Consider the following 24,827-nt stretch of genomic DNA (forward strand, 5'->3'; position numbering starts at 1 on the left):
TCCCTGATTCATCACGCTCCCATCATGTGACCCCTTTCCCAGCTGAAAACCAACCATCTCCGCTGTTTATCCCGGCACACCCACGCCCAGTGTACAGGAACGGTCACATGATGTGCATTTTCAGTCATGTCAGTATGGATAGAGATTTCTGACACGGTGCTAAAACACTCGTCTGGTTGGAGAAGATTTTCACTTTCAAACTGAAACGTATTAACGTGGACGCAGCCTGAGCCTACGGAGCAGTCTAATCCGAAATGAACTCATGAACGAAAGAATAATGAGGTTACAGAAATAAACTTAGTCAAATGTTGGTAAAATTAGCCTACGGATAACACCCGTCACCCACAGACAGAAACAGGAAGTCACCGTTTTCACTCATTTAATAGTGTTTCAACAATACAGCTGCTGATGTTTGCTAATTTTATCAGTTTGTAGGAATATTGATTTATTGTATGGATACCAAATTAGTGCTGTTAGCCAGGTAGCGTCCTGAACTGAACACTCATATGCGTAGTTTATTGGCTCACTTTTAAAGGGGAACTGGAGTCATTTTTAAACTTGCTTTATTTCTTAATTAACGTGTTATTCAGTTACGTTTTCAGTTTTAGTAACCTTATATCGTGACTCGTATTGGCAACTAATTGCAGTTAAATATTAGACTTATCGGCCTATTTGGTTTGTAGCCATGTTGAATTTAGTTCGTTTGGTCCACGGCAGGCGTCGCTTATCCGTGCGATCTTCACGAGACTTTAGCGACTTCAAAATGTGAAGCATCAGCCAGGTGTTGGTGCCGCCATTTTGAAAACTCTTTTCCAAACGAAATATTACACAAAAACGAGTTTAAATGATGATTACTGCCGACTTTTTTCAAACTTCCCTGACTGCTATCAAAACAAACAAAACTTCCGGCTTGATTACGTCAGCATTCGAAAGAGGGCGCGCGCGTCTTTTGACAACGTTGGCAGATGGTCACTTTAATTTCCGCTGTACGTTTTACTTCCGTCCTACGACGTCTCGCACAGGTCTCAACAAATCTGGTTTACAGCCATTGCTTTGACACATGGACTGATATTACATAGCACATTTCATACACTCATAACTTGCTATAGCAGTGACAAAATGGCGATCAAAAATGCATTCCTATATTTAATAAAAGAGTTTTGATGATAAAAAAAGGCCTTCAGTTCTCCTTTAAATAACTTAGAACATGGTACCTTTTGTTTGAACCCACCTATTTTTCAACTGATCAAAAATAATTGCAACATGTAACTGACGAGTGTTTTTTGTTGCGCAGGCCCGCGCCCTGCTCGATTGATTGTTTAAACCATTAATAGCTCTGAATGTGCACTCTTGGTTTAAGACCTGGGTTTGACTTGTCAAGACTGCATTTGTTGCTAAAAAGGATAAACCAACCTGAAGTCCAGAGAGCTCTTTTTGGTAGAAAAGAGCCATTTTGTCGCAAGAAAAGAGGGACGTTCTGCCGATTCCCATCCAAGAACAAGAAGCCTTGATTTATCACATGGACACTCAAGCACAGACCTAAGGACAGTTTGCGTTGAACCCGTCTGAAGCAGTGAACACACAGCCACGCTACAGCACCCGGGGAACAGTTGGGGGTTATTGGCAACTAACTGCAATTAAATATTATCCTTATCGGCCTATTCGGTTTGTAGCCATGTTGAATTTAGTTCGTTTGGTCCACGGCAGGCGTCGCTTATCCACGCGATCTTCACGAGACTTGTGCGAGACTTCGAAACGTGACGTGTCAGCACCGCCATTTTGAAAACTGTTTTCCAAACGAAATATTGCACAAAAACGAGTTTAAATGACCATTACTGCCTACTTTTTTCAAACTTTCCCGGTTGCTATCAAAACAAACAAAACTTCCGGCTTGATTACATCAGCATTCAAAAGAGGGCGCGCGCGTCTTTTGACAACCCCCGTGTCCAAAATCACTCCCTACACACGATATAGTGAGGACGCCATTTTGTAGTGCTGTCCAAAACCTTAGTGAGGATTATTTACAGCCTATATAGTGCACTGAAAGTATCCCACAATGCATCACGAAAAGTACTGTACAACCGATGGTCATTAACCAAAGCGATATATCCCATCATGCATTGCGGTCGCACTGAAAGAAATGAAATTAAAAGTCTCAAATTTGATTTAATAAAAGGCAGCGGCAAAGAAGAAAGTTTTCAGCCTTGATTTAAAAAAAACTGAAAGATGCAGGTAGTTTGTATTGATTAATGTTGGAAATACGCTCAGTATAATACAGTATGGATTTATCACAAAAATACATGCATGCGTTTATTATTTTGAAAACCCACCAGCAGCCGGCTGATCCGGCACGTTTTAATCGTGCAATGGTAATGACGTAAATACCAGCGCGATGGACTAGTGTCCAAAAGTGTTTTTTTCATTTTACCAATGAGCTCACTACATAGTCCTCTATACAGTAATTCCCTATATAGGGAGTCCAGGGCTCTACATTAACTTTTGAAACCACTTGTCCTGTTGGGCAAGTTGAAAAGAAATTTACTTGTCCGAATGTCAAGTTGACTTGTCCGAATAAATATTTGAGAAAAAACCCACAAATAAATTACTTGTAACCCAACAATCTTTATGGCATTTGTTTCCGAATTCACAACATATGCATAATATCTATGAATCAAAAGTAATCAATACTTGATATGAGGCAAAAGTTCAAAAATATAGTACAACAGACTGATTGATACCATAATTCACCAATTATTATGCTGAAGTTCAGAAGCAATACACTAACGTTCAAAAGTTTGGGGTCACTTTGAAATATCCTTATTTTTGAAAGAAAAGCACTGTTCTTTTCAATGATGATCACTTTAAACCAGTGGTTTTCAAACTGGGGGCCGCCAGGGGGCGCTAGGGGGGCCTCAGAAAGTTGGAGGGAGGATAAAAAAATTGCAGAAAAAACATACTTTTTAAAAATTATTAAATATATTGTAATTAGTTTATCATTATTATAAAATATAATTATTAACTAGAGACAATAATTCCCCTGGGGGAAATTGTGAGAGTGATGCAGTGCGCGTAGCAGTCGCTATTGCAGGAGCTGCACTGAACTGTGTGAATGTGTGACTTGCCATGAGGCTACAAGCCTGTGTCTCTCAGAGAGAGCAGCCCCTCCCTCCTGTGTGTGTTTGAGAGAGCAGCCCCTCCCTCCTGTGTGTGTTTGAGAGACCGAGCAGCCCCTCCCCTCTCTGCTTCCTGAGTGGAGCTCGTCGCCTTGGTAACGGTGCTCAGGTGCAGGGCAGAGACACAATATGACAAGCAAAGAGCACTTTTTCCTCAGAGTTCCCTCTCCTTGAACAACGGGGATTTACACAGAAACGAAAGGAGCTATTCACAAAATTCTTTCACACTGAGCGCTACAAGGCTCTCATGAGCACATTGATGTAATTTTTTTGTCCCTAGTGTAAAACAATGTGGACAATAGAGCGAGTTGAAAACAAGTGACATTTCTGATTTTGTAGTAAAAGCGCTGTCAGGATTATAATGGCAGTCAATCGAAACGTTGTTTGCCATGCTCATCTCTCCGACTGCCTGTGACGTTGCGGTTTGCACCATTTATCAAGCTGTTTTGCTCCTCAAGCTAGCGTATTGCTAGCGCAAAATGGACAGGTTTTTGAAGAAGAGACCAAAGGAACAAACCAACAGCCCTGCTGTGGAGGACACTGCTGCGAAAAAAAAAAAACTAAGCAGTCCTGGCCAACTAAAATCCAAAAATATGAGGCAGCATACATTAAGTATGGCTTTACAGCCATACAGAAAAATGGCCATGATTGCCCGAAATGCGTCTTCTGTCTGGAGACCCTGTCAAACGAGTACTTAAAACCTTCGAAACTTCAGCGTCACTTGGTACAAAAACATCCGACAGATGCTAAAAAAACAGTAGATTTCTTCAGATGCAAAGAAGAGCATTTGGTCAGGCACTCTGCTGCATTCACCCAGCAAGCTACTGTCCCCGAGCGGGCCCTGAAGGCATCATTTTTAGCCTCGTACCACATTGCTTGTGCTAAAAAACCTCACTCAATTGGAGAAGATTTGATTTTACCAGCCACCAAAGACATTGTCCGGGAATTGCTTGGTGAGGATGCTGCCCAAAAATAAATAAATAAATAAAATAATCGATGCTGTCCCACTCTCTGATAACACCGTGAGCCGACGGATTGGTGACATGACTCAAGCCGTATCTGCTCAGCTGTTGGAGCAGGTGAGAGCCAGCAAATACTTCGCACTTCAGCTGGATGAGAGCACAGATTTATCCAATGAGGCCCAACTGCTTGTGTACATCAGATTTATTTCACAGGAAAGATTTGCGGAGGAAATACTATTTTGTAAAGCACTTGAAAGAAGAACTACTGGGAAAGACATTTTTCAAGTTTTGGACGATTACTTCGAGTCTAACGGATTGGACGGGACTCGTTGTGTGGGGGTGTGTTCGGACGGAGCCGCGGCAATGACCGGGAAGATCAGTGGAGTGACCGCGCTCATTAAGCAGAAGGCCCCGCATGCAGTGGCCACACACTGCATGCTCCATCGTGAGGCACTGGTCGCAAAAAGGATGGATAACGAGTTGAATCAGGTACTACAGGAGGTAATACAGTTTATTGTTCACTGCAAAAATATTTGTGCTGAAAACATGTTAGTTAATAATATTCTTATGCTAAACAAATGTAACAATTATTGACTATTGAATAAAAGTAAGAGAAAACATTCTAAAAGTTGATGTTTCTTTACATATTTTGTAGCATTGTCTGTGGGTTTGCAAAGGGGGTCCCCGGCCAGAAGCTAATGCTGTTTGGGGGGCCTTGGCATGGAAAAGTTTGGGAACCCCTGCTTTAAACTAATCAGAAATCCATTCTATACATTGCTAATGTGGTAAATGACTATTCTAGCTGCAAATGTCTGGTTTTTGGTGCAATATCTCCATAGGTGTATAGAGGCCCATTTCCAGCAACTCTCACTCCAGTGTTCTAATGGTACAATGTGTTTGCTCATTGCCTCAGAAGGCTAATGGATGATTAGAAAACCCTTGTACAATCATGTTAGCACAGCTGAAAACAGTTGAGCTCTTTAGAGAAGCTATAAAACTGACCTTCCTTTGAGCAGATTGAGTTTCTGGAGCATCACATTTGTGGGCTCGATTAAATGCTCAAAATGGCCAGAAAAATGTCTTGACTATATTTTCTACTCGTTTTACAACTTATGGTGGTAAATAAAAGTGTGACTTTTCATGGAAAACACAAAATTGTCTGGGTGACCCCAAACTTTTGAACGGTAGTGTATATTCCAAGAGAGTAGAAATTATGAACATAAAATTTTAAGAACAAAATAACTATACTACGAGATCCAGAAACACCAACCATTATATACACACAGATCAGTACTCTGCAGTTCAGTAACAAATATCACAAAAAGGAACATAATCATAAAATTTATGACTTGAGATATCATTAGTTTGGACAAGAGAAACAAATAATGCCACAAATAAAAGCAACTGATAACAAAATTGACTGATTAATACTGTAAATCACTGATTATTATACACTGAAATCTAGTTATCAAATGACAAAATATATCTTATGAAAACCTCCACACCTCTTTTGGCTCACAGATGAATGGATATAAATAAAGTTTCTATTCATCTTCATCTATCAACCCTTGAGTTCTGCGTGTTCTGACCCCATTGGCCAAGCGGTATTGGCCGGTTTCGCACGTAGAATATTGCGCATGCGCACATCGCTCTTTCCGAATAGAATCAGCCGGCGATTCATCAAAACAGTATGTCGAGTGAGATGCTTCGGAAATCATGTGAATAAACTGATATATTTGATATGTAACCCGAATATCGGCGCATTTTGGCACTTGTCCGATCGGACAAGTAACGGAGACGATGAACTTGTCCGACAAAGTATCACTTGTCCCGGACAAGCAGACAACCGTTAATGTCGAGCCCTGGAGTCGTGAACGAGTGAGCGATTTCAGACACAGGGAACGTTGGCCACTTTGATTTGCGCTGCACGTTTTACTTCCGTCCTACGATGTCTCGCACAGGTCTCAGCGAATCTCCTTTACACCCATTGCTTTCACATATGGACTGATATATTACATAGCACATTTCAAACACTCAACTTGCTATAGCAGTGACAAAATAGTGATCAAAAATGCATTCCGATATTTAATAAAATGAAATAAATAGAATTTTAATGTTAAAAAAACTTTGCCTTCAGGTCCCCTTTGAAAGCATGACATCCTGTACACAAAAACAGACTGAATGAATAACGAGAGCCATTAGCCAGATAATAATGAACTGTAGAGACGTCCACTGCTGACACACTCCCTTCGTAACCGAAACGAACCCCAAACAAAACCCGTAAGACGAGGTCAATTATGTCTTTCTATAACAAAGATGGAAATACATCAGGAGGTGACCGTGACAGTCCTGCTAGAAATGTGAAGAATTACAAACAAAAATGATCCATGTGTGAACTTCTGTATGCAGCAATACTTACATATATTGATCCAAGCTGAGTTCTTTCTGTGTCAAACAGATGATAGTAATGTGAAACAAAGCTGGATCCTATTTGTTCCCAGATTGGCTTGTCTCCCATCCTGATTCACCCCGCTACAGGCACTGGTGGAGAAAGCACCAATCAACAGGTTGATTTGTGATGTCTGCTTGATAGAAAGATGTTCATACACTCATTGCAATTTGTGCTAGTTGCTTTGACCATTTAAAAAAAAAATCAAAATTAATAAATAAAAATAATAAAAAATTTAAAAAGGGGCATTTCGCCCATTCCCCCCCAAGTCAGTCTTTTTGGATCCTTTTATTTTCTAAGATGCTGTAGCCTACATTATAGCCATTATTCATACATGCAGTGCTCAGCGTAAATGAGTACACTCCCTTTGAAAAGTAACATTTTGAACAATCTCTCAATGAACACACAATTTCCAAAATGTTGACAAGACAAAGTTTAATATAACATCTGTTTAACTTATAACGGGAAAGTAAAGTTAATAATATAACTTGGATTACACATTTTTCAGTTTTACTCAAATTAGGGTGGTGCAAAAATGAGTACACCCCACAACAAAACCTACTACATCTAGTACTTTGTATGGCCTCCATGATTTTTAATGACAGCGCCAAGTCTTCTAGTGGTCTCTCCTCTGCTCTGCACATTTTACTGAAGACTTGTACGAAACCTCTGATCTGTTGGAGCGTTGGCTATAAGCCTGTATTGAAATAGGGCGCAGTATCAACAATTAAAGAAAAAGTATTTATTTATTTTTAAAGGAAAGTGAGTTCAGTTGCACCAGTTCTCCTGGAGCGTGAGCCGAGGGTTGTTGGTAAAACCCGGGATGGAACGGGACATGACATATCGCTTGGGCAGTGACCTCCCCGCGGTTCTTGCTAAAACCAGTGACGTCCCGTCCCGGGTTTACTAATTGCCTGAGCCGAGCAGTAATGGCGGAGTACTCCGTATGGAGAAAATAGAGAATGAGTGGAGCAGCCGTCTGATTTCTAAACTGGATCTTGCTGCCATCTCACCCTTACGTGGAAAAAGTGAATGAACGGAGAAATGAACAAACAACTGAAAGGTCAAATTGTTTCAAAATGATCGGCCACAAGGTAGGTCTTCAAGAAGCGAGAACACAGACGGGTAAGCTCCGACGGGTAAGCTCCGACTCTCATTTGGACTTAAAAAAAAAAAAAAAAAAGTTGTTTCCCTGCATTTAGATTAATCCATGTAACTTGTATTGTGTGCTTAAGTTACCGGTATGAGATTATTTAATTTGCTTCAGAATGTCTCAGTTCATCTGATTATTTAATTAGCCTTTTACGTTTTATCAGTGAAAATGCATGCATGTACATGTATGTTGCATAAGTTATAACACCCATCCTGTTTTAATGAGAGTCAACCCACAATCAATGAAGTCAGATTAGTCTTAGTTGAGCAAGTCGGTAAAGCTATTTCTGACTTTCACCATAAATTTTTTTATTGATATGACTTTGGTCTATAGCTGTCAAAGGCCTTAAAACCGGTTACCACTGTGACATCACGCACTCAGGGCTGGCTGGCTCAGTGGGGCAGCTCGAATGCCAACTTTGCGGTTGATTTTAACTCTCAAAAAAATATTTTTTATTCCCATTTATGCAGCATACAAGAGTCAAGGATGGAGATACTATCCACTCAGAAATTTATTTAAAAATAAAGCCTCTGCGGATCTCCTTGAAACAACCATCAGCATGGGTTTCAGCGAGTTGTGAAATCTAATGGTGAGTAAAGATCGCCCCAGACTCGCCTTTCTTGGCGAATGCAGTCAAAACGATGGGTTCCTGCCTAGTATTCATGTGAAATCCAAGAAATATTCCAAACAAACTCCTTCCTCGTGCATGTTGGGGGCCACCAGTGCAAAATGAAAATGAAACAGCAAATGACAGGAATCAGCGAGCGTCAACTTCGGGCGCGTTCGACTGGGGCCGCTTGTGGGGAAGGATCGTTTTTGTTAGACCAAATTACATAGAAAACCGATACCCGCACTTGCCAGATATCCTTTTTTGGGGGCCCCAACTATTATGTGGGAGGTACATAAAGGTTATTAGGTATATATATATATATATATATATATATATAAATCACGATTTAAGTAGGAATTTAGCATGGTAGACCCCCATTATTTCTTTATTCCCCCCCCCATCATCCCATCTGGGACCCGTGCTGAAGATTTTCAGCATCCATTTGTCAGTCCTGTCAAAAAAGGGTAAGTCAACAGAAAAAATGATGAGAAATAAAGTTATGAATGGAAATGTATTTCTTATTGGATTAAAAAAAAAAAAAAAAGGCAAGATGTGTAAAACAAGTATTGGAGACAATACCTGAGCAGATTTTAACCAGTTAATTTGAGTAATTTAAAAAATGATTAAGAATGAACACAGTGCTATCAAAGGACACTGAAATATAGTTGTGGTCCGAAGTTTACATACACTCATCATGGGCATGAATGTCAGGGTAATTTTGGGCTGTTAATGATTTCCTTGAACCGTTCATTTTCCCAGATGGAATGATTGTACAGCATCCATGTTTCATTACTTGAAAAAACAAGACTTGAGTGCACAAGTTTGAATTTATTTTGGATTTTTTCTAATCCACACAGGGTCAAATATATACACATGGCTTCACTGGAATCTGTTAATAAATGGTGCTGAAGGTTCTACAGTGTCTTAACTTGACAAGGCCTATTAACTTCTCATTAGTGATCATGATTGACTACAACTGGTAGTTTCTCTTTGCCAGCATAAAAAGGATTTGTTTGACAGAAGTAGGGCTGTGCCGATAGACGATGCCATCGTCCATCGACGATGGTGGTCATCCATCACGATGGAGAGCCACCATCGTGATACCACGCCCCCTCCTGTCATAAACATGCATATATCATCTGGGCCTATTTAACCTAAAAAGTCAGTTTTTTGTTAGTTTAGTTTAATATATAAATATATTATATAACATATAATAATATATATATACACATAATTATATAAATCATTATAAAGTAATAGGGGTCAGTCCATGAAATGATGTTACTTTTCATTGGTCCGGGTTTACATAATCATTTCATCTTTAATTTCCATGATTTAAAGAAATATTTAGCAGATTATCCATAAATATTGTTTGAAGAAATAAAATAAATTTAAAAAAATGAAGTTTTCTTTTGAAATAAAGAAATGTGAAACATTTTCTTCCCCTGTGACTGGACACGGATGACGTTTTTTGTGATATGGAATATTTGCTGACTTTGAGCTTAAATAAACCTTTATTACTTTGAGAATTTCAATAAAATTAGGTTTCATGGTACTTGCAATTTAGTTTTACACTCACATAATAAAGTTAAGAAGGCTCTATAAACTATTTAGCTTCGAATTCATCCACTAAAAATAGGTTGTGAACGTAACATTGTGATGTCCTACCGTGTTACGTTAGAAACCAGGCTTATAAAAAATGAGAAAACGAGTTGAAATCATGATTGATGTTTTTAATATAAAGAATATACATACACTGGCAGTCAATGAAAAAGTCCAGGTCAATAATTCAACATATTATGCAATACGGAGTTGGGGAAATGTTTGCTTTGAGATGTTTCTATTGAATAGCGTGCACAGAAGTCATTAATGAGTTCTCCTCAATCCAAACATTTTTCAATAGTCTTCAGGGAGTGGTCTTTAGGAATCAGCTCAAAGTGCTGTTCTGGAGAAAAACAAAAATTTGTACACGGTTGAAAGGATGGGTTGGATAGCCTTTATTAAGGCCATGAAAAAGCCGACTTTTGTATTCCTTATGTCCAAGATGCCACGGTTAAATCCAGATGACAGATGGCGGGCCCTCGGCATGGTGCAAGCCGGCCTAAGTTTTTCAGAAGTTGGGCGTCGATTGAATGTCCAAACCCTGCCATGGCCTGCGTATTCACCTGATCTCAATCCCATTGAGCATTTATGGGATCACCTTGGTGTTCAGATCCAGAACCGTGTTCCTCGTCCCATGAACAGAGGTCAACTGATCCAGGCTCTTCAAGAGGAGTGGCAGGCCATTCCACAAGACAGGATTCGCCGTTTGATACGCAGTATGCGTCGCAGACTGACGGCTTGTATTGCTGCTGGTGGGGACAATACTCGGTACTGAAGCTGCAACTTTCCAATTACAGGGTATCCATTTTGTTCGGACTGTACATTATCAAAGCTCACAACAATTGTGATTTTTTGTTTATTCATCTCGAGTTAAATGTCAGTATATTGATCTGTAAGCTTCTAGTACATGATTTCATAGCTTATGAATAAAATTATTTTCATAAATGTCACCTGGACATTTTCATTGACTGTCAGTGTACTATAAAACGATGTAGGTAGAAAGAAATTTAAACAAACGGCAATAAAAGAAATTATCGATGTTTTTTCTCACATCCGAACTTAGCGTCCACTCACTTCCTGGTTCGTTCACAACCTGCGAGACCCATTTACTCAATCTAGGTCAGCTGAACTGACGCAAGATAACTTCTCGCGGGATCTCACACACCACAACACGTGCTCTAGAGAAGTGCAGATATAAGTGTGACTAAGTAAAGTAATGAATTCAATAATCTCATTTACCCCATATAGGATGAAACTGTTTCCTGTTAATGACTGTTGTTATTGTTCAAATCTTAGAGATTTTATGAAGTTTGTGAAATACTGGTATTTCATATTTTCAGTGTTTATGATGTTGAACTAATATTTCTAATGAATTCTTATTCAGTCTTAATGTTTAAAGTAAGCAAATAAAAGCAAAAAATTGATTTTATCAATATTTTTCCTTTATTTTTAAAAGCTTGTTCGTGTCCTTGTTACATTAGCAACCGGGTAAATATTTATGGATTTTATCATACATTGTAGAGCAGGAGTTATGTTATATTTGCTTATATGGTTAATGCTTCATGGAAATAAAAGTTGTTTTCAGTTGTAAATTGTTTTAAGTGACTCCCTCTATTGCCGCTTTTCCACTACAAACGCGGCTGGGCCGTGCCGTGCTGAGTTGGGCTGAGTCGAGCTGAGTGGGGCTGTTGGAGTTGCATTTCGACTACAACCGCACTGAACCGTGCTGGCTGGAAGTGGGTGGACACATTGGGTGGAGTTCGCGAAAGTGGGTGGACGTCACGTGATGTCATTAAGCAGCGCAAACAGTGACATCAGTGATCTTTTAAGCGGTAGTCTCACGACCCGAATAGTAAACAATAAACATGGAGGACATGGAGTCGTTAGTGTTGCTGGTCTTGGTGCTGTGGCTTGGTGTCACCGACAACGCCAACAGATACTGGCAAGAGCGTATAGATGAGGCGAGGCGCATAAGGCTTCAGAAATTCTCGTAATTCGTAATTATTCTTCTTCCGGGTTTACGGTGTTTACAGATCCCAGCGTGCTCGCGGGGCGTGTGGGCATGTGAGGACACTCCTCCTCACCAATCAGTGCACAGGGGAGTGTCTGCTCACGCCCCCAACCTCACTCGGCTCGCTTTGGCTCGCTTCAGCCCCACTCCAAAATGGTGCGAGTTTTAGGGGCTAAGCAGGGCTGAAGCGAGCTGAGTCGTGCTGGTTTTTGGTAGTCGAAACGCGAGCCGTGTCGGGCTGAAGTGAGCTGAAGCGAGCTGAAAAAGGGTAGTGGAAAAGGGCCTGTGTCACATTTTGGTAACCCCATTTCATGGACTGACCCATATCCTATTACCGCTTGTTTACGTAGGCTATGGTGCAGGGACGTGCTAGTGAACATAACATGTGGTTACACAAATGCAGTATGCTACTAATAATAAATTTTGACTTCATTTTTTAGCCTACACTATACTTTTAATGTAAAATTTGTCATGTTCAAACAAATAGCCACTATTAACGACTTCAGTCGGGAAATATTGCACCTTATCAAATGGCAGTGAAGCGCAGACTTCAGCAGAAGTCAAATAACTTTAATCTGGTAAATAGGCCTACTTTCAGACACAAAATGGTCCACTCTAAGCCATAATGTCAAACCAAATGGAAGAAAGGTGATTCTGTGAACCAGTATTTGTGAAAAGATGCAGTAGGCTGAACAACAAATCAAGTCTAACAGGAACGCACAAGCATGCGCTTAACAGTAGCCTACACAATTTAATTTAGGCATTAACCAGGCTTAGGCATTAACTTTTTATTGTAAAAATGCTACAAAATATATAGTCATGAACATGATTTTGTAAACATTTATTTAAATATGAACGATCAAGACGAAGAGAACCGGAACGTGCGCAGCACAAAATGCGCTCAAAGTTTAACGTAGCTGGGCATTAACTTTTTACAGTGAAATTAAAGCTACCAAATATTCATGAAGTCGACTCAGTTAGCAAAGAACAGCGATAAAAAAACGAGAGCCTGCGTTAATACAAGAACAAGTAAATAAATAATAATAAAAATCAAAATCAAGAAAACGCAGGCAGTCCGAAGCAATTTAACCTAACGAGTTAACAGTGCAGGCAATGGTCACCATGTTTAAATGTCGAGGTTTCTGGTCAAAAATACTAGCATGTTTACTTTGTCTGGTTTTAATGAGCTGCGGATTGGGGTAACTATACTACCCGCGGTGCTGAACACTCGTTCTGATGGAGTACTGGTGGCGCATGTGCACAAATATTTACGTGCTAATCTTGCCATTAATGGAAGTCTTTTCTCGTTCCTTTTCCACCACATCAGTGGGTCCTCCCCCCATCAATGACAATTTCCTGCAGGTACATGGTCATTTCTGCCCCAGACTTTTCTTCATCAGTAAGCGTGGATGCTCTGGCTGCTGCTCTCTTCCCAAGAAGGCTGCCCAAAGACCCTCTCTTGTTCTTAGGCGCTGCCGCGGCGCAGTCGGTTCCTCCCCTTCATCATGTGACGGACCGGGTGTTGTAGCACCTGACAGCGACGGAACGATCTCTGTCACCATCTCTTCCATCAACTAAGATTTTGTGGCGTGAAGATCAAACATAGAAAATTAGGTAGGCTAAATTTAAAGAGATAGTAGGCTATGGGATATAGTATATCTCACAATTCTTACGCAATGGGATTTTTTTTCTTTACGTGCCAAAGCCTCGGATGAGTATCTAATATTTATTATAATAATAAAAAAATATTTTATAATGTGGTATTAAAATCCCCCCCCCCCCCACGATATGATCGTCCATCACGATGTTTGCACTGTAAACATCGTCGATGCCAATTAAGGCGACATCGCACAGCCCTAGACAGAACTCACTGGATTGACCAATACTCAACCACGGAAAAGTCCAAGGAACTCCGTGGAGAATTGTAGATGTACATAAGTTGGGAAGGTCTCTTGGAGCCATTTCTAAACAACTGCAGATTCCAAGATCATCAGTTCAAACAATTATACGCAAGTACAAGTTAGTCAGATGTGTCACCACTTTGGCAAAGTGTGGAAGACCCAAACTGTCACCCTCAGACGAGAGGAAATCGGTTAGGATGTTCAGGAACCACCAAGGTTCAAGCCTGCCATGAACTGGAAACTGCTGGAACACCAGCATCACTGTCCACAATGAAGCGAGTTTTACATCGCCATGGACTGAGAGGGTGCTGACCAAGAAAGAAGCCCCTGCTCCAAATTAGAACCTTCAAGCTCGACCGAAATTTGTAGCTGCCCACATGGACAAGCCCAACGCTTTCTGGAGAAAAGTTTTATGGTCAGACGAGACAAAGATTGAGCTATTTGGCCACAATGACAAGCAGCCTGTGTGGAGGAGTTAAAGGTGAGGCTTTCAAACCTAAGAACACTGTACCAAATGCTGTGCTCACTCTAGGACCCAAATTGTTTTAGCGAAAAGTGCTAAAGACTCAATTTTTCTTTAGCAATTTGCAATTTCGCTTAGCAAGAAATGCTAAAAGAACAAATTTTCTTTTTAGCAAAGTAATTTTTTTAAAGGCATTCTATTCTAAAGGGAGGAAAAAAAACCCAGCTGTGCTGCATCATGACCGACAGGATAATATTTGAGTTTAAACTTATTGTTTAGTGTGTATGTTATGGTGTTTTATACAGACCTGGAAATCTGTAACTGAATCAGTGCAGCCAGTCTGTCATGATGCAGCACAGTTTTTTTTGTTTGTTTTTTTTAACCTAGAGGTGGAGGACCTAGGGCTGGGCGATTTGAGGATTACGATGTTATTCACGATATAAAATCTCTACGATTAGAAATTAGACACGTACGATATGCCTACGATAAGCCTACGCCTTCAATAAAATTACTTCATCTGAAGTTTTGACAGACACGCGAATAGCCAATCATAACTAAAACAGTACCGCACGTAACCAATCAGCTGGAAGAGAGCCACGTCAAGTTAGGTTGCGTGCACACACAAACACACGTGTAGCAGCAACACACAGCATGGCTGTGGTGAAGTTTGCAGGAGCGCGGCATTTCTCCAACAAAGCGTGAAACAAAGCGATTATAAAAATGAGCGAGAAGCCGACTGACCGGAGTTCTGAACAGGAAAGTCAGAGCACTGCCCTGGAGGACATCGTTGAAAAGAAGGGCCAGAGATCTTCGGTTGTGTGGAGGTATTTTGGATATTTAAAATCGGACATACAACAAAGTGTTACACAAAACCTTACACACACTGACGTACAGGATTGCACTTTTTTTCTCCTTGCAGCATAAGGTTTACACGTCAATACGTCTTAGGTTTATTTGAAAGCTGCTAGAATTTGTACAAATGATTAACAATGGTATATAGTTTTTACTTTTCAGTTTCAGTTTATTCATTTGAACAAAATGAACAAAAGAATGTGCATCCAGTTTGTTTTGGTTCTGTGAAACTTCAAGGCTTGTTAAGCTATTTTGGTTAATTAGGAAGGAACTACTAATTTGTAATGCTCATATTTTGAGCAGAAAATTAAAGAAAATACAAAAATGGTGATTTGATTTATATCGTGATCTATATCGTTATCGAAAATTTTGAAAAAAATCTATCGTGATATAATTTCTCATATTGCCCAGCCCTAGGAGGACCAAATAAATAACCCTGATATATTAATATTTTGCACAGGACTGTTTCTCCCTGAAAACAAAAACAAAGCTCCAGCTCTCTCTGCTCTTAATCTGTTCCTTCAGGATTTATCGTGCATGTCACTCCTTGAGTTTTTTATGTCCGAGTTGTTTGAAACCAATCTGGGTTTTCTGTGTTGAATAAGGAAGCGGCTTCACTTGGAAGAAAATAAAACACTTTCATCAAGGAGCTAACTCGACTGCAAGCGGGGGGGAGAAACCCACGAGACTCTAAGCAAACTCTTCCATCCTCACTTCCAACTTGGTTTTTGTAAAATCCATTTAAAATACAATCGTGAACTTCTCTGGAGTTTTCAGGCTGAGCTCCTCTCCTCGTATTCTTTAACCACTCATTTCCTCGTTGTTCTTGAAGCATTTGCTTCTATTTGTTAACATTTTTCTTGATAGCGGGGAGACGGTAATGCCTTTTATCTATTTCTCTGTTTGAACAAGCAAAAACAGCGCAACAATTAACCATATGGAAGACAGATTAAGCTGCTTGCATGAAAGACGGTGTCTGTCTGACCCCAGCTGTAATTCATCACGTGACGTCATGCACAAGGGGTCTATAAACAGTACGCGTACCATACTACAACAGCGGGGGGATACAAAATAACTCGCAAAGCAGTAAATGAAACCGAGACGAAGAAAACAGCCGAGACATAATGGCGGATCCATAGTGAGGGACGCTTTTAGGAACTGAAATAAAAGATCAAAAAGCCTAATTTTTGTGGTGCTAGTTTGTAATATGCGCTCATTCCAACTTGCCCGGTCGGGCATGTCGGGGACATATCCCACTTGCCCCGGGCAATCGGGCAGTCCTTAAAGTCGAGCCCTGCAATTGTCAAAATGACCCCCCACACACACACCATTACAGTATCAGGGTGGCCAAGATACCCAGAGCAAGTAGATTCTGTAGATGTCTGAGCAGGTCATACAGCAGTTACCCATGAGCAACTAGCCACAACTAATTTGCTTTGCACAAGTTCGTTAGAAATGCACATTTAATTCCACATTCTAGTTCTTGAACCATTTATTCGTGGCAGCACTCATTCCTGAATCCTGCAACACGCCACACATCAGCCGAGGACACGATCTGACCATCATTAGCTTTCAGCGATGATAAATCTTTTCAGAATCCCGAACACGCAGTATTCTACAGTATAGAAAACTCATATCCCTTCAGAACAAATCTGATATTTTGTCCAAGCGCCAGTTAAATTATGCTGACAATGCATTTCAGACTCTTCTTCAGCTTGTGCAGCAACTAACTCAAATTATTCCTGAATTTGCACGACACACAAAGATTTGAGAGATTCAGAATATTACCTGCGGTTTAAGAGCAACACAAACACTTGCCTGACAGAAAGGTGAACTTTCATTCAAGACCCACTGTTACATTCTTTCACACGTCATTTCATCCTGATTTTCCGAATGGGCTTTACCATTTCATCATTGCCAGTTTTAGCGCCACAAAATATGATCCTGCATTCACTCCAGCAAGCTGCAAATCCACTCACGTCACTAGTTTGTCTTTTGCGAGTATGCAGTGGACCCGACTGTCGTCACTTGCAGGTTTGCACGGCTCAGCGTTTTTCACTTCCAGTGAGGAATGAAAGAACAAAAAACTTCTAATATTAAAGGGTAAAAGAGAGCGAGAGAACCAGTCAGAAGTTTGGACGCCCCTACTCAGAGGTTTTTTTGTATTTTGGCCATTTTCTACATTGTAGAACAATACTGAAGACATCAAAACTGAGATAGCATATGGAATTATGTGGTTAAACAAGTGGGTTATTAAACACTATACATACAGGACACTTTTTCGATGAAATAAAAACAAATGTTCTATTCCCTTCTAGTGGGGTTTCATTCATTTGGTTTGATAGCATGCAATATTGTTCGCGTATCGCTTATCCTACGTGTATTACATCACTCTGCCCAATGGAGAATGAGCGCCGAATACGGTTTACAATACTGCGTCGCTGTCAAGATAACGTGACGTTTTACTTCTGTGCTCACGAGCGACTGTGACAATTTGTAAACAAACATGGCAACTAGGTTTGCTTCGTTAAATACGGAAGATTTGGAGAGAATTTTGAAAAGAGAAAGACGCGCTGAACACCTGAAAGGAATGTGGATGTATTATAATAAAACAGCCGGGTTTTTTTGCGTGGTATATCAGATATATTCCATTCAGCTACTCGTCTTCCAACTTATTCAATATCATGCTCGCTGAATGGACTATATCTGATCTACCACAAAAAAAAAAGCAAGCCAATATTATTTAAATATTTCAGATTCTTCAAAATAGCCACAGTTTCCCTTGACGCTTTACACACTGTCGGCATTATCTTAACCAGCTTCATGAGGTCGTCACCTGGAATGCTTTTCAATTAACAGGCGTGCCTCGTCAAAAGCTAATTAGGCCCAAAAAAAAAAAAAAAAAAAAAAAAGTGTGTTTCCGGTTACCCGACCGACCCTAATCCGTACCGCCCGACCCTAAACTTTTTTTTCCTTTTTTTCCCAGTCGCGACTTTTACATATAACCCAACCGCGTGAACCGCAAGTTTGTGTCACTCAGTGGGAAAATCAGGGCTTTCCACAAGCGCGGGCTGCCGGCCATACAGCCGGCTACACAATTAAGTCCAGCCGGCTACTTTAATGACTTATTTTTGTAGCCCACAGGCTCCAAATATTAATTTACGATTTTAATAAAATTAAATGTTTATCTAACAGACTGACAATAATGTCAAACTGAACCGCACATGCGGTGTGCGCGCGCACTCGGCGGAGGCAGTAGTGTGTCGGGGCTGTCGGAGGGAACAGAAGCAGAGATGACGCTTATTTTGTCTTTCACCTAGAGACACGATTCAAACTTTAAAACAGAGACAAAATTCTCCTGTGTGGATCTGGCATTCAACTTTTTTGCTGGGTTCTATACTTTTTGATCAGTCACAGATCAAACACCATGAGCACATCTGGAGAAATTCAGACTTTATAATGGGTGTCTATTGCGTTACACACCAGTGGAGTTTAGAGTGTAGGCAGCTTGAAAAAAAAAAGCTCTAACTTTCTCATTTAAACTGTTTTCTCAGCCACAATTTTCACTCTACACACACAACTTTCTCAAAAGTTGTAGTCACACATTGTGTGAATCAAGACAAGTGTCTCCCTGAGCAATAGGATTTACAGTTTTTGAATGAAAAGCCTGAAAGTGAGGAGAGGACAGCCGCGCTCTCCCATAGACTCACATTATAAACGTGGCAGCGCTTTTACTGCAAAATCAGAAAAGTCACTTGTTTTTCACTCGCTCTAGTGTCCACATTTTTTACACTAGGGACAAAAAAAATTACATTTATGTGTTCATGGGAGCCTTGTAGCACTCAATGTGAAAGAATTTTGAGAATAGCTCCTTTCGTTTCCGTGTAAATCAGCGTTGTTCGAGGAGAGGGAACTCTGAGAAAAAGCGCTCTTTGCTTGTTATATTGTGTCTTTTCCCTGCACCGTTACCAAGGCGACGAGCTGCACTCAGGGAGCAGAGAGGGGCGGGGCTGCTCTCTCTCTCTCATGGTGTATTGAGCTGTTATATTTACAGAAAAATTCATGTTAAAAGGTGTCTCATGCTGCATCAGATTCATCAGAAGGTGCTAACTCAGGTGACCTGCAAAGAAATTCATTATATTTTGTGAAATTATTCCTGTCTAAATATAGGTTATGGCAGCCATCTTGAAAAAAAAAAAATTCAAAAAAAAAAATGCCTGCCTACCGACCCTAGTTTTGAAATCTACGTAACCGGAAAAACACACTTTTTTTTTTTTGGCCTTAGTGCAATTTCTTGCCTTCTTAAAAGGCGTCACTGCATCGTTTTTTCATTAATTGTGCGGTGGTCTCTAGTATGAATGAATGCCCTGTGAGCTGGTTTTGGTGGAAAAAAAAAAAACGCCGTGGTTCTCCTGTTTCAGGGTGTTCTAGTTTGGTGGAGGAGTGGGTGGGGAGAGAACGACAGGATTTCAGCTCTTACTCATTAATATTCATGACATGTAAACATATCACTTCTGATTGGCTAACAGCACTGTGACGCTCCCTCCAGTGGGTTATGGGCGAGGCCATGACTACTAATTTTCGAAGTGACCCAAGTTCGTAGGGCTTTTTCTGATTCGCTCGTTTTTCCCGTCTATTTTCTTTCATAGACTAATACAGGGAATGGGAGTAGAACATTTTCACGTGCAGCATGCATATGCAACTCGGAGTGACCTACGGTATTTCAAAAAGAGCAAGTATTAAACGGTTTGTCGTGGAATGACACCTTTAATGTGTTTGAGCTCAACCAATAAACATACAGTAAATAGCCCTATTCAACCATGGTAATAATCCATATTACACACCCGATTGTCATCCCATCGACTGAAAACACGTGACTTATCTCACCTTCAAATTAACTGCTCATCCTAGAGGTTCACATACTTTTGCCGCTCACAGATATGTAATATTGGATCATTTTCCTCAATAAATAAATGACCAAGTGTAATATTTTTGTCTCGTTTGTTTAACTGGGTTCTCTTTATCTACTTTTAGGACTTGTGTGAAAATCTGATGTTTTCGGTCATATTTATGCAGAAATATAGAACATTCTAAAGGGTTCACAAACTTTCAAGCACCACTGTGTCAAGAACCGCTCGACTAAGTAAAGAGAAACAACATCCATCATTACTTTAAGACATAAATCAAATTCAAGAAAAACCATTGAATTAGAAGGCGTGTCCAAACTTCTGACTGGTCCTGCACGCTCATTCATGCACGAATCAGTGCGACAACCGATTACCCGAGTTACATGTTTGACTTCAGACGAGTTTGCAAACCGTCCTGGTCACATACGCTCACCAGTGATCGCTGCGACTTCCTTCCAAGCTTTACTTTTCCCTAGTAATACGTCTCAACACATTTAATAAGAAGTTCTCTCGTTCCCGCAGTTCAGAACCAACCTTGTGAGTGGAGGACTGAAGGACGCACCAGAGGAATCACTCAAGCCGATCACGCGAGTTTGTCACTCTACCAGCTCGTTTTCACAGAATTAAAATTCAAATGTCACCTTTCCTGAGGCTCCAAAGTGGCACAGCAAAAGCGTTTGCGCCATCATTGGGAAATCGTGAACTCAAAACCCAAAAATACAACGGCAGTCAGTTTCTCATTCCTCGAGAACAAATTCAGCCGCTTTCCTGCCCAGCCAGGAGCGGCACGACACGCTCCGGTGTCCATCAGAGAAACATTAAACAATCGTGGCTGTCTCGGAGTTCATGTATGAGGAAAAGGGCAGTTAGCGGTTTCCTCAGGAGGCCTGATGCTTCTCTGCCATGTCTTGTAAAGAGCAGTTCAAAACTAAAACCTAGGTCACAACTAGGGATGTTAACCGATGACCAGTGGTTGACCGAATCAACGTCAACCGGTTAATTTTTTTTGGTTGTCGGTGAAAAAAAAAAAAAAAATCAATCGTTTTGAAGCTGCCGATTTTTGAGCGGAGAACCTGGAATTCTGTGTTTGGAAACGCTTGGGGCATGCCATGCGGTGTAAGGGCCTCTGCATGCTCTTGCGACAAGGCTTTCGCAGATAGCTTTTCGCAGACAGTTGTAATTTATTGTTGAGCGGGAGTAATAGGCGTGCGCGATGTTATTCACCGCCACAACGCAAGGGGGCGTGAAGTTGCTAGGAGTAGTTGGTGGGTGTGGTTAGTGGAGTGTTTATCCTCCGGTTACTTATAATGACTAGAACTTTTTTTATATAATGACTAGAACTGGAGTCGTATAGATGTCCGTACTTCCTCAATCAACCGCTCTTCGTGCTGCTCCATCTTCGCTCGTGTTTTTAAAAATGCCGGTCGTGAAAACAAACCAAACCGGGAAAGTAGGGAAGCGGAAGTGCGTGTACAGCGGATGTAGAGTGGACCAATCAGAGCCCTCTTGTCTGCGAGGCTTCTGTGGTGGTCACAATTTTTGGGAGGTGCGCGCAGAGCGTCTGTGAAGGTGGGGGGGCTACGCAGACACTGTCTGCGACGCTATCTGCGAGGACTGGGTTGTCAGTATAAATTGGCCTTAAGGACGACAGCTGACAAATCAGAAACACCCATTCAGTCATGTCCCGCCCTCCCGCTGCCACTCGGCGAAAGGAAAAAAAAAGTGTAGACACAGGCCTTTTAGCTTACAAATTACTATTGTTTTTTTTTTTTTTTAATTATTATTAGAAGGCACATGGAGTTTAGTCCTGCCTTGGCCAGTGCATTCTGAAAGTATGTTTCGGTCTGTAGTCAACAATGCATGTTATTGCAGATCATATCTCTCCACACAAACTAAAGGCGCAGATGCCGACTTTTTCACGGCTTTTTCATGGACTGTAACGGCATTTGCTTATGTAGTAATTTTAATACAGAATTTACTCTGATGAAATTATTCAGACACTCCAACGCCCCCCCTAAAAAAAAAAAAAAAATCGGATCTGCACGAGCGGTGAAAAAGGCGCGCTGTTTGCATCCCTGTTTAAACTCATAGGTTAACCGACTTTAACCGGCTAATGAGGCTCGGTGGTCGGTCAAGATTTTTTTTTAGTTTTCGCCATCCCTAGTCACAACCAGACATACGATTTTTTTGGCTGTGCGATTTTTGGCGTTTCCCCAAATCGCTGCGTTTTTTTTGTTCGTGGAGAAAGACGCACGTTGGCCGTAAGTTTGTCTTGCAACCTGAAAAAAACGTAAGCGCCCATAGAGTTTGACATGACAAAGAACCTTTGCGGCCAGTATACGGCTCAAAAATCAGCACGTCACACGCGCGCTCTCTGTGCATTTCTTGCACGTAGACCGGCCGTAGGAGCACGTACGGCCGGTTGTGACCGAGGCATAAGTACTAGATGACTTCACACCTCTGAGGAAGTGCAGCATGTTTGCACCCTGTTCAGCTGCCTGCCATGGTGCTGCCGAGGACGCGATGGCCATGTACACGTAAAGGTTCAAGTGTGTGGCTGGAAGAGCCAATATCAGTTTACCACACCATGCAAATCAGGAATGAGTGTTACAAAATTAGGCTCAAAGGCTACATGTGATTCAGAACTGCATAAAATAATTTTCTTGAAATGATCTGAGTTGACCGATTCCTTTTTCAGATATTCACTACCTAAGCTTCCCCCAACTGCTTTTTCATGCCAAGATTGCACCAGAGGGCCCCAAATTTGCTTAAATATTTCACATTTTCCCGGGGACCCATGCCCCCGGACCCCCCCGAGCAATCACCCCCGCCAACACCCTTCTGTCAATTTCTAGATGATACCCTGGTCAGGGTTATCCCGCCAAATATTGATTTCTGAACTCGTCCAAAGTTTGAACATGAGTACTGTGTGGTTTAAAACTGAATATGATCTTGATCTCAATGCATCATTCAAGGTCTAAAAACACCGTCTTTGTCATTTTCTGCAATTAAATGCTCTAAGTGACTATTTTTATGTAGAATTTGGGGGAAATGTCTGTTGTTTTGTTCCATAAAACTACTATATTGACATTCCTTAAATAAATACATATAAAGAATAAAACCAGAGACCGTCATAATTTTGCAGTGGTCTTAATTTTTCCAGAGCTGAATATAGATTTTTTTTTTTGGGGGGAAAAAAAAAAAAAAAAAAAAGGTCAGAATCATTTTTTTTTAGTAGAAACTTTGTTCTAGATTTTTATTTTACGACTTCTATATTATCAAATCAGGGAAAGAAAAAAAAAAAAACCACAACTTTAGGTTTCCAAATTTTAGCTTTCCCGAACAAAATTAAAAATGTTTGGCGCTCAGTAAAGAAACCAGCAAATTACACGAGACCACTTTTCAGACATGTAAAAAAAAATAAAAAACCCAGGCCGTGGCTGATGGGTTTTGCTTCAAAAATAAAAAGCGTGACAGCCAAAGTCTCCAGAAGAACTGTGACTGGTTCTGCAAGAGTAAAACTTCAGCTCATTTCTGATAAAGCCGCACCCAAGACGACCACGTTTTAAAGCAAAGGGTCGTCACGCAGCAGACTGATTTTGTTTCATTTGCAAGTGTTTACTGCTCTTAAAAGTTTTTTTTTTCAACGTCGAAACATTTAATTTCATCATCTTTGCTCAGCAGTAGTGCTTCAACCAATGGGCTGGGTAGCGCCATCGAGTGGGCCGTGAATTTTTTTTTTTTTTTTTAAGCTGGGTTACATCCGACACCACACCCACCTCATTAGATATGCAAGACGTGAAGCGTTTAAAAATGACAAACACCCGGCGCTTGCGTCGTTTTGTGCTGTTTAAATCGAACCGTGACACTGAAAACGTTTCTTCTGGGTTTCCTGACACGTGATAAAGGGTGAAAGAGTAAAGGACTTGATCAAAAGATGATGAGAAAGGTAGCTCCTGAACCTTTCGCTGGGATGGAGGGGAGCCGAGTCAAGTCGAAGAACGCTCGAGTTTGCAGTGATCATTTCGTGGAAGGTTTGTAAATTCCTCAGATTCGTTTCGTTTGGATTCGCAAAGGACTTTTCACACAAGTTAATCTTCATGTTTACCTGCACAGTTGTTTATTTTATCTTATTTCTTAACATCTTAGAACAGACTGCCTTTATTTAGCATTTATTTATTGAGCACCTTAACGCCAAGCCAAATTCCTCGTCGTTGCAACAATTACTTGGCAATAAAGCTTTTTCTGATTCCCGTTATTTTGAAGTTCAGGAGACACCGAAGTCCTCAGATGTGTTTTTGTTTACTGTTCGATCGCGTCTATATCGTAAACTGATATAGAGAAGAGCAGGGAGGATTGAGAATCGAGTGGCTGTGGTTTGTTTACACCTGATAAGACTTGTAGCGTCCTTGCAACCATCGCAAAGACGTGTACAAAAAGCACAGACACGACCCTAACCCATAACTACGTCATCGCTTGTTTACCTGGGGTCAGCTCCGCTATACTGTTTAAACACTGTACTGTTCTGTCGAACCGGTTTTAACCATGTCGCCTCAAGTGAATCGCTGTGTGCCTTACTGCGTCTCCACAACTAAGAGAACACCGAATTTGAGCTTTTATCAGCTGCCAGTCAAGAAGAGGAGAAGAAAGAAATGGATAAGTTTAATCTGCAATGAAAACCTTCAAACTGAATCGAAATAGACAAGTGTTTGTCGCTTATATCTCTCTGGTGGGAAAAATACAT

At 40.8% G+C, this 24,827-nt stretch overlaps 1 protein-coding gene across 1 annotated transcript in view; it reads right to left on the reverse strand.

Moving 5' to 3' along the window:
- The window catches only part of nutf2 (nuclear transport factor 2), a 78,024-nt gene that overhangs the window by 30,673 nt on the left and 22,524 nt on the right, over positions 1-24,827 (reverse strand). The window contains exon 2 of the mRNA XM_060923940.1: positions 6,555-6,676. Coding sequence (XP_060779923.1) covers positions 6,555-6,653 — 99 coding nt within the window. The 5' untranslated portion in view covers positions 6,654-6,676. The remainder of the gene's footprint in view (positions 1-6,554; positions 6,677-24,827) is intronic.

Source organism: Neoarius graeffei, chromosome 6 (assembly GCF_027579695.1).
Source record: "Neoarius graeffei isolate fNeoGra1 chromosome 6, fNeoGra1.pri, whole genome shotgun sequence".
In the NCBI taxonomy this organism is placed as follows: Eukaryota; Metazoa; Chordata; class Actinopteri; order Siluriformes; family Ariidae; genus Neoarius; species Neoarius graeffei.